The sequence below is a fragment of the Polypterus senegalus genome, chromosome 11, assembly GCF_016835505.1.
Source record: "Polypterus senegalus isolate Bchr_013 chromosome 11, ASM1683550v1, whole genome shotgun sequence".
Lineage (NCBI taxonomy): Eukaryota > Metazoa > Chordata > Cladistia > Polypteriformes > Polypteridae > Polypterus > Polypterus senegalus.
The window spans coordinates 15,833,798-15,845,179 of record NC_053164.1 but is presented as its reverse complement, the minus strand read 5'-3'; the positions used below and the strand labels follow the sequence as shown (position 1 = coordinate 15,845,179).

The following is an 11,382-nucleotide window of genomic DNA, read 5'->3' as shown; positions in this document are numbered from 1 at the left end:
CTGCTGGGGACGACACAAATAAGATTGTGGCTGGTAAATGCATTATAGACTGTGCATGGGATTTATATTGATTTTTATTTATATTGTATTAATTAATATCCTGACGATTGTTTAAAATATGTTTGAATTATTTATTCTGACTATACTCCTGGGCATTTTGTTGCCATGTTAAAATAAATGAGGTTCAGGATTGTTTATTATGATGATATGAGGGGGAACCCAGAATTAAAACATTGTCTGTATTAGATGTTTGGATTTTGTGCATTCCCCTCATTTAAAATCATTTGGGGTTTGTTACAATGCTTCAAGTGGTTATGTGATGAACTCCACATGAATTTAGGTCATGGGATTGTATTGTTTTACTTTTCTGTACTTCTTCTGTATTAAACAATAAGGGAAAGACTCTCATGAACAAATGTTCCACTTGTTAAGAACTTCTACTTCTTGACTTTAGCACTCTTTTTTACTTGTTTATCCCCCATTATCAAAGGTTGTACTGCTGTATTACCCTCATTCATCTTTTGGTTTTTGTTTCTGTTATGATTTGGTTCTTTTTCATCAATTTATTTATTAAACTAGGGGGCTTCCCCCTGCTCGCTTCACTCGCCAACTCCCCTTGCCTGCGCTACGCACCAGCAACTTCGCATCTCTGTCACTCATGTATGTGGAATTCACTTTTACCAAATAACAAAACTTTTAATTCTGGCAGATAGGCCTCTTCATTGGGAAGAAACACTGCTTTTCCCTGATGGCAACACAAATTAGACAATCTACAAGTCTCCGACTTAAAGTTTAAAGCCAAACAATATCTACATACTTCTCTCACATCACCTATGTCTCTTTTCACTTTTATCTTTTCGTCAATATCACATTGAATTTGGAATTACATTGTGACAACACAACGCATAACTGCCCGTGAGTGAATATTGTTTCTTTCTCTCTACACGAACTGTGTCTGACAATAGCATTCACACAAATGAGAATTGTTTGAACTGTGTGCGTGGTTGTAAGTGTTTTAGATCTGGGCGGGACCTTTCCAAATCTCCTTGCATAAAGCCTTGTCTCGCAGAGCTTGATATTTTCTCTCGCAGGATTTCACTTTCACCTAGCAACATTTATTTTAATTCTCATGATTACGCCTCTTCATTGGGAAGAAACACTATGTTTCCCTGATGGCAACACGAATTAGATGATCTTCAAGTCTCCGACTTAAAGTTCAAATCCAAACCAATATATTTGATCTCTTTTCACTGTTCCATTATTTCACCGAGTAATAATTTCCGTTTGTTTGTGCTAATGTGATTTTTACTTTTATTTTTTTGAGAATTTCAAATTTTCTTACTTCCATTATCTCTAACTTGCTCTGCATGTGTATCACACCTACATTTTTGAATTCTTTACTATGTTCTACTTTGTCATCTACTCTTTGTCTTTTATTTCTGGTTTTGAACATGGTTAAATCTCTTGGAACAAAGTCTCGTCTCGCAAGATGTAAAAGTGTCTCTCTGAGAAAGTCATGTCTCATCTCTGTTCCCAAGATTTTTTATAATAAAGAGATATTACCAAGGTAGTGTGACAGGCGGCCATAGCCATTACCTGGTGTGGATGCCAGCTGGATTGGAGGACTTGGGGAGAGAGTATTGGTAGGGTATTACCTTCACCGGGATGCTAAAGGTCAGCCCTCCTGGGTGGCTATGGCACCATGGATTCCCGCAGGGCATGCTGTGAGTTAAGAGTGTGGCACAGTCCTGTTGGGTTCTTTGGGGGGAGCTGCAGAGCCTTACAGGGAGCTTTCACCACACCTGGGGGTGATTCTAGGCCTAACTAATGAGCCTCCAGGAACACTCCCAGGGTCGGCTTAAATGGAGCCGCCTCACTCCATTCTGAGAGCCAGAGTTGGGAGGTGGAGGTGGAGAAAGAGTAATATGTAAGAGTAATATTTATGTAATATCTGTTATGTTTGTCTATGATTTAGCAATTGTATTCATAACTTTAAATGTGCAGACATTCTGTGTACTTTGTGGGTGAAGCCCTGGGAGACAGAGCCACCCTGTCTTCAATTCTACTCCTGTTCCCTCCTTACGGCTTTATATTTAGTCAGGACAGAGAAGCTCAGCAGCAGAGCATTGAGATTGTGTTGGAGTTGTAAGTATTGTTATTTCTTTGAATTAATTGATTGTTTAAAATTTTATATCATCTTGGATTCCACCTTTAGATTGAGTATTGGGACTTGGTTCCTCTGAATTGCCTTTTTAGCAAAATCATTTTCCCTTTTATTTTGCTCCATTGAGCATTGTTTCTCTTTTTGGTAATTTATCTCTCTATTTATAAATTTTCTTGTTTGTCCTTTTGTGCACAAACCAGGTATTTACAGTAATCCTCTTTCTTGTGGGGTTTTTACTTTAGTTTGGCACATTTCTAGTTCTTCTGCCACCCCTCCCTATATGCAGTCTGGTAGGCCGGAAGCCTACTGGTCATAGTTCTGAGTAAACTGGACTGGATGAGCCTCTTCTGGGCTGGCAATTGAAGCACCTGGCCAGTTTTGTGAATCCGGAGATGCATGTAGGTGATATTATCAAAACAATGGGATAAAAGGTTTCTCTCATGTCCCATTACTATCCAAGATTGCGGATACCAACCCTAAAAAATCATTGTGGGTGTTATAGTTTACATTTCTGTTTCAAGATTTTAAGCTATGTTTCTTCATCTTCGACTTTAGGTTTTCAGTTAGTTTTGAATGAAATATTTTGTCTTTTGCAGTGATTGTTTCTGCCTAATATATGAATATATCTAATTTTCTGTTCTCTACACTCACTACAAGCCAGAGTTTTATGAGGTTTCCCTCCCTTGTAAGACATTTTTGGACTTGAATTGCATTTATGAATTTTTATAGCCAGCTTCCAATATTTGGGGGTGTATAGGCAGTGCCTGTAGGTAGTATTTGAGGGCTACTGCCTAAGGTGTAGCCTTATCTGGGCATGCTGAGAGTAGCTGAAAGGCCTCACACTCCTCATGTCATGTGTTTGACTCTGTTACACCACAAATTACAGATAACAGGTTATTTCCTTATAAAATGCTCTTGCTTATCACATGCAAAAATTTTTTGTAAGTTTTTAGGTTAAAGATGCCTCTCCATAATCCAGCTGTCCAGCATGTGTAAATTAACATCACTAGAATCTCTCATCTCTTCCCTCACTTAAGGCCTCCATGCTCAGATAAACTCTGACTCTCAACAAGAGGGAAAGTGCAAGCACTCAAGAGATGGTGAAAACCAATACAGACATACTGATTTTTGCTTTCGATTTCATGGAACCCACAGATGCAGACCTCTATTAATATGCACAGTGTAGTTTCAGGTGGTGTTTTAGTTATATAATTTATTTTATGACATTAAAATTCATATCCAAAGATATCCAATTTTGAACTTACTTCTCATTCAGGGTTAAATGGAATGAAATACAACTGAGGAGTTTATTAAATTAAAAGTCATTTACTATATATATATTTTCTGTTGGAAAATACTTCCATATATGCAATATTTTTGTGTATGTTGTTAGTGTTGTCTTTTTTTTTTAATTCTTGTTTTAAGGCTTTTAATAAATTGCAATAAATTCAATGTGTGCAAAGTGATTCTTTGGGTCTTATGAAAGTTTATTTCAGTGGGGTCCAATAACCCAGTTTTATTTAAAACCCTTGTAGAAGGATATTCCACGCCAGGCCAGGGGGTGGCAGGGTGCAGTAAACCTTTCTCATTTATCTCTGCAGACCAGACACGGGAAATTCTGCCTGATTCCAACAATGTCAGTTCCAGTTCCGCCCTGATGACGTCACTTCCAGTTCCGGGGCCAAGAGCATCACTTCTGGTCCCACCTTCTATGTGATGTCACTTCCGCCAACCTGTTTTGAAAGCTAGTCATCCTACAGTTATACTCAGTTCTGTTGTTGGACTCAACCTGTACACTTCTTTGTTACCTAATCTTCATTAAAGTATATGGGTGTCTGCCCCAAACCTCCTTTTGGTGTCAAGGTCTATTCATTTTATACTGTATAATACTTGGGAATGAGTGCAGTTCTAAAAATTCCTAATGTAGATTAGTGTATACACACAAATTTTATATATATATATATTGTGGAAGCATCCCGGACACAGACAGGTGGACATGTTGTAAATCACCACCACACATTTATTTACACAAATATTTACAAGTCAAAGTGCACACACAAACCTCAAACACAGTCCTGGCCACACAATGCCTTTCTTCGGGCTGCCTCCACTCTCTCTCCTGCCTTGTCCTGCCTCCACCCGACTCCAGCCTCGAATGAAGGGAGACGGCCCCTTTTATATCATCCCGGACGAGCTCCAGGTGTGTCCCGGCATTCCTCCCTGGGCACGCCCCAGTGTGGCGGAAATGCCGGCTGTTCTCCCGGAAGCTCTCCGGGTGTCCCTCTTCTTCTTCCCCCCAGCACTTCCTGGTGTGGCGGAAGTGCTGAGGTCCAGGGTCCCAAAGGCATTGGGGCGCCCCCTGGCGGTGACCACGGGTCCCTACAGGGTTGGGCTTCCAAGCCCTCTACCCGTGGCCCCCAAAGCAACCAGGAAGGCAGCCCCCACGTGATCCAGGGTGGTCATTGACCCTCTTCCTTGTGTGTGTACACAAATATGCCCCATAATCAATAGTAGGTGTAAACAAGATTGCTTTAACTACAGTGAGGAGTCACAGTGAGATAAAGTGCAGAGAAAATGAATACAATTTAGTATTGAAGAAATAATCATCAAAATAAGAAACATTGTTTTTAATTCCAAACAAGCACAGGTTTTAGTATACATAAGGGAATAACTTGTATTTGACACGGCGGCAATATTCCTTCCAAGCCAATCCATACTTTTCCGCGCACTCTTTCTCAGTCTCCTCAGCCCGTTGTCTCAGGATGTTTAGGCAACTTATAAAAGAAAAATAAGGAATCCAACTAGAAAATCCTGCAAAAAAAAAAACAAAAAACCAAAACAATCATGAGGTATGTATTTAAATGTTGTATAAATCAGAAGTTAGTATTTACCTTAAAGTATTTTAAGAAATGTTCACGCAGAAGGGGAAGAGTATTGAGTTATAAAGTAAAATTTATTTACAGTTTTTCCAAAACTACCAAAACCACCTTGTCCAATATTAAGTTATGAACTTCTAAATGAATATAAATAAGAGACAAAATCCAAATGAAAAATATCCAAAATATTCAAAAATTAAAATACAATATGCTGAATTAAAAGACATAGAAAAAAATCACAAAAATAGGACAAAAAATACAAGTAACTGAAGTGAGAAAAAAGCCACATATCCAAATTTCTTATCAAAAAATTTTAGATTTCCAAATTATCCAAACCAAAAAGTATCAAAAACTACAAACCTACAACAAATGGAAACACAAAAGGAACAAAAACTGCACAATCAGGCTAACGTCACAGCAAGTTAGCTATGGCACTGTTATATTTCAGCTGGGTATGGTGTTTAAATTCCCTTTTTTTGTCTTTTTAATTTTTTTTGTTTATGTTTATATTGTTACTTATATTAATTATTTGCATTATTCTGTGTATTTTATTCATTTTGTGCATATTCAATTTCTGTGTCCAGAAATGTGCTACTATGTTCCTTGTATTTTGTGGGTTGGCTCCATCAGCTGAAGCAAGCAGCAGTCCCTTGCGGTTCATTGAATGCGCTTAGAGGTGCTGGTGAGTTCTGGTACTTATTACTGTGCCTTTGCAGGTTGTGGATTTTGTGACCTTTTTTTTCTCTCCTCCTTTGACCATTCTTTTGGATATTGTATTGAGACTTGTTTGCCTAATTCATAAACTCCTTCTGTGCCTTTTATGCTCATTCAAGCTTTCTTGTTTTCAGATTATTTTTGTAGTAAATATTTTTATTTATAAAGATTCTTTGTTGGGTGTCACGGTGGCGCAGGGGTAGCGCTGCTGCCTCACAGTTAGGAGACCTGGGTTCGCTTCCTGGGTCCTCCCTGCGTGGAGTTTGCATGTTCTCCCCGTGTCTGTGTGGGTTTCCTCTGGGCGCTCCGGTTTCCTCCCACAGTCCAAAGACATGCAGATTAGGTGGATTGGTGATTCTAAATTGGCCCGGGTGTGTTTGTGTGTGTCCTGCGGTGGGTTGGCACCCTGCCCGGGATTGGATTCCTGCCTTGTGCCCTGGGATTGGCTCCAGCAGACCCCCGTGACCCTGTGTTTGGATTCGGCGGTTTGGAAAATGGATGGATGGATTCATTGTTTCCCCCATGTTACACAAGCTGAAGGTTGCCAGACCCTATATATTTATATATATATATATATATATTTATAAATAAATGTTGATTGATTGATTGATTGATTGTACATACTTTTTGCTGCAGTTTTTGATGACTTTGCACTAAGGTACTCTTACGTTCATGGCTCTCAGGTTATTGCTGATTCTTGGGTTAAAGGAGAAGAGACGAAGAAATAAAACAAGACAAAGCGTAAATTAAACTCTTGATCTGGGAATTGGGGTTAATTACAAAAATAACAAAAGAGAAAATAACAAGAAAACAAAATTCATTTTAACAGTCATGGCAGCACATTTCTTAAAGGCTGACCAGTCTTTGGCTTATCTTCTTTATAAATGACAGAAGAAAATGGTTTAAAAATGCTGTAATGGAGAACTGAAGTGTAATAGTGCATGAGACAGCAGACACCATAGGGATTAGTTGTGTGTGAGTTGAATCCTTTTCTTCACAATTAATTAAAAATGAGTCAGGTAGTTTACGCTGAGTGCCCAGAATGTAGACTCCTGAAATTAATGATCACTGCATCTAATATTCCAAGGAGAATTAGAAGGTATTACATTGTTATTAGGAAAAACTTTGATAAAACCTGTTGTGAATGAGTTGTTTTTTTAATTTTGTATTCATTTCTGGAGAGGATTCCCTGGAAGTTCTTTTCATTTATTATGGTTTTCTGGGATGCTGGATTCAATTTGATGTTATTTTCTTTCTTTGGTTTTGTTTCCCAATGGCTAAAAATATCTGTGACTTCCTCTGGCGCCATTTTGATTTTATGGGCACTGCCATGTTTTTGAGGTGGTTGCCACAATATTTCCAGGAAAACATATGGGAAGTGCTTGGTTTGTGATGTCGTGATGATGTAAAGGTTATTTGAGATTGCAAGTAGATCCTCTGAGAGCTTGTGGGAGTGTTTAGCTTAATATTTTCCTGGTTATGACTGTGAATTTAGGATTTTGTTTAGGCTTGACAACAGACAGAATTGATTTTCTGGGTATTGAGATTGGCTTTGGCTTCTATGATCCAGAATCCAAGCAGTAATCAAAACAAATGCTGCTGGGTGATTCCTCAACACCAAATAAGTACAAAATTTCCAAGCTATTGCCAAAAAGATATTGTATACAATTTTTAATGTCAAGCATGTCTTCCATTCTGATTATATGCCTCACAAAATTCAGCCAATATTTACAATAATTTGCTTTGGTGGTTCAGTGAAATCAGGAAAAAGTGATAAAGAAAGCCATCGGCCATCTTCCTTTTGCTTCATGATAATTCCTACACTCACACTGCACAGGTTGCACAGGCTGCTTCACAAAACTCCTAATTTAAACCGGTGCTGCACCCTCCCTGTGCTCCTGACCTAACCACAAATGACTGTGTTATGAGCTTAGGTTTGAAAACACAGTGGGCAGACTGAAAATCAAAAGTCAACCTTACGAGAAGGATTTAGGAGTTGTAGTGGACTCAACACGATCATCTGCCAGACAGTGTTCAGAAGCCATTAAGAAGGCTAACAGAATGTCAGGTTATATAGCGTCCTGATGTGTGGAGTACAAGTCACAGGAGGTTCTGCTTTACTTTATAAAACACTGGCAAGGCCTCATTTGGAGTCCTGTCTGCTGTTCGGGTCTCCAGGCTACAAAAAGGACATAACAGCACTAGAAAAGTTCCAGAAAAGGCTGATTCAGGGCTACAGGGGATGAGTGATGAGGAACGATTAAAAGAGCAGAACCTTTACAGTTTAAGCAAAAGAAGATTAACAGTTGACATGATTGAAGTGAAGATGGCCTGTTCTCGTCTTGCTCTATTACATTCAGTTTTTGAGAATTAAGGGTTTAAAAACATTATTGTTTTGAAGTAATATATTTCCAAAATAACAACATTAGAACATTAGAAAGATTTAGACAAGACCAGGTCATTCAGACCAGCAAAGCTTATCAATCCTATTCACTTTATTCTTCTAAAAAAACATCAAGTTGAGTTTTAAAGGTCCCTAAAGTCCTACTATCTGCTACACTACTCAGTCACTTACTGCATGTGTCTGTGATTATCTGTGTAAGGAAAAACGTCCTAATGTTTGTGTGAAATTTGCCCTTAAGTAGTTTCCAACTGTGCCCCCATGTTCTTGAAGAACTCATTTTAAAGTCACCGTCTCGATCCACTGGACTAATTCCCTTCATAATTTTGAACACTTCACTCATGTCACCTCTAAATCTCTTATTGCTTAAACTGAAAACGTTCAACTCCTTTAACCTTTCCGCAAAACACCTTCCCATGCAGTCGTGGAATCAATATAAGTTAATGGGGCTAAAGCTTATTTTGGCAGGGTCAGAAACAAAGGAGGAATTAACTCTGTATGGGATACCAGCTCTTCAATTATGGAAGATTCTATGTGCTAAAATTAAATGCAATCCAATGTTTAAACTAACTTGAAATGTTATGCATGTGCATGTGGTGCATTTCATTTTGGCACAGTTTTTTTCGTGTCATAATTAAAAACATTGTTGTTTACTGTGACATGCAATTTTTGTGTCATTTTTAAATATTGCATTTAAATTCATGTCCATTGATCGCGTGTCTTATTATTGCATTCTGCGTAATGGCTGCTTCGAGTGCACTGCATTTTGATTCGATGGCACACTTTTTTGTGCCAAAACTAACTGTACACTGTGTGCACAATTATTAGGCAAGTGAGTATTTTGACCATATCATCATTTTTATGCGTATATTCCAACTCCAAGCTGTATTAACTTGAATGCTTATTGGATTTAAGCACGTCAGGTGATGTGTATTTGTGTAATGAGGGAGGGTGTGGCCTAAGGAGATCAACACCCGATATCAAGGTGTGCAGAATTATTAGGCAGCTAGCTTTCCTCTGGCAAAATGGGCCAAAAAAGAGATTTAACTGACTCTGAAAAGTCAAAAATTGTAAAAGTCTTTCAGAGGGATGCAGCACTTTTGGAATTGCTAAGATATTGGTGTGTGATCACAGAACCATCAAACATTTTGTTGCAAATAGTCAACAGGGTCGCAAGAAACGTGCTGAGAACAAAAGACGCAAATTAGCTGCCAAAGATTTGAGAAGAATCAAACGTGAAGCTACCAGGAACCCATTATCCTCCAGTACTTTCATATTCCAGAGCTGCAACCTACCTGGAGTGCCCAGAAGTACAAGGTGTTCAGTGCTCAAAGACATGGCCAAGGTAAGGAGGGCTGAAACCCAACCACCACTGAACAAGAAACATAAGTTGAAATGTCAAAACTGGGCCAAGAAATATCTGAAGACAGATTTTTTTCAAAGGTTTTATGGACCGATGAGATGAGAGTGACTCTTGATGGACCAGATGGAGGGACCTGTGGATCAGTAATGGGCACAGAGCTCCACTCCAACGTGGAGGTGGGGTACTGGTATGAGCTGGTATTTTTAAAGATGAGCTAGTTGGACCTTTTTGCATTGAAGATGAACTCAAAATCAACTCCCAAACCTACTGCCAGTTTTTCGAAGACACTTTCTTCAAACAGTGATACAGGAAAAAGACCACGATTTTTATGCAGGCCAATGCTCCATCACTTGCATCGAAGTTCTCCACTGCGCGGCCAGCCAGTAAAGGCCTTAAAGATGAAGGAATAATGACATGGCCCCCCTTCCTCATCTGACCTAAACCCTATCGAGAACTTGTGGGCACTTCTTAAACGCTAGATTTACGGGGGAGAAAAACAATACACCTCTCTGAAGAGTGTCTGGGAGGCTGTAGTCACTGCTCCACAAAAAGCTGATCGTCAACAGATCAAGAAACTGACAGACTCCATGAATGGAAAGGCTTATGACTGTTATTGGAAAGAAGGGTGGCTATGTTGGTCATTGATTGATTGATTGATTTTTTTTGAACACACTGGTGATTGAAACACCCTTTAGCCCAACTGTTGACACCCCTTGACCCTCCTTTTGATGCTAATTGGTCATTTAATTACACTGTGTGCACAATTATTAGGCAAGTTGTATTTTTGAGGATTAATTTTAATATGGAACAAACACAGTGTTATCAGTCACTCCAAAATGTTAATAAACCTGAAACCTGAATGTTTCACAACGGAAATGTGAGTGTGAACATCATCAGGGGAATACATATGTGCGCACAATTATTAGGCAAATATTAGTGTGCAGATTTATTATGCAACTAAAGGAAAAATGAAAATGTTCCCATCTCACTTGTTTATTTTCATCTGTTATAGTGAGAATAATAAACAAACACCTCAAAATTTACAAATAAACATCTCTGACATTTCAACAACCAGCACTAAAAAAGCTGAATGGGGGTGTTGATAAGGTAGGGGATCCACCACTTTATTGAATGGGTGCCAATGTAAAGGATGATTTCTTTCCCTTCCTTCTCAAACGAAGGATATTATCTGGTTTTCCCAGAGGGTATGAATAAAAAGCGACAAAGAAACCAAGCTCGGTAACGCTAGCAAATGTTTCACTCTGTTCAGTATTTAGTTAAAACCACTAACAACCCACACCTCGAAAATGTAACTGAAGAGGCTATTTCAACATGTGAAAAAAGAAAACAACTTTAGACAACTTAATATAAGAGCAAACTGTTTCAGGGTGAACTTAAAACATACTTTTCACAGTTTCAGTTTATCACTCCACAGTCCACACTGATGAAATGTTTAGACAGAGAACGCTTCTTACCCCAACTCTTGATATCTGCTGCCCCAACTTTTTCACGCCGATCGGTCATCTGATTACTTTTATGCTGCATTCCATTTACCTTGGAAGTCAGAAGTGTGGTATATGGCCAGTAGCTTATCCCGGCCAATACCTCCAAGCTGCCAGATGGAGCCCTCCCTGCAACATGGAGGTGGCCCGAATTCCAGCAGGGCATCATGGACATTGGAGTCTTTCTTCACAACCCTGCTGGATAACATGGGAACCGCCAGGGCAACGCTGCAGGGAGGCCCAGGGACTTCTATTTTCCTTAAAGCCCAGAAGTACTTCCCAGTTGACGGGATGGAAAGAATGACATACTGAAGAAAAGGAGTTTTCACCCGACCCAGAAGAGTTATAAAGTCACATGGACT

The 11,382-nt window shown here is 39.1% G+C and overlaps 1 protein-coding gene across 1 annotated transcript in view; it reads right to left on the bottom strand.

The window, feature by feature from the left end:
- Positions 1 to 4,793: 4,793 nt before the first annotated feature.
- si:ch1073-429i10.1 (delta(14)-sterol reductase TM7SF2) overlaps positions 4,794 to 11,382 on the bottom strand; it is a 68,648-nt gene continuing 62,059 nt past the window's right edge. Inside the window, exon 12 of the mRNA XM_039768078.1 lies at positions 4,794 to 4,975. Coding sequence (XP_039624012.1) covers positions 4,815 to 4,975 — 161 coding nt within the window. The 3' untranslated portion in view covers positions 4,794 to 4,814. The remainder of the gene's footprint in view (positions 4,976 to 11,382) is intronic.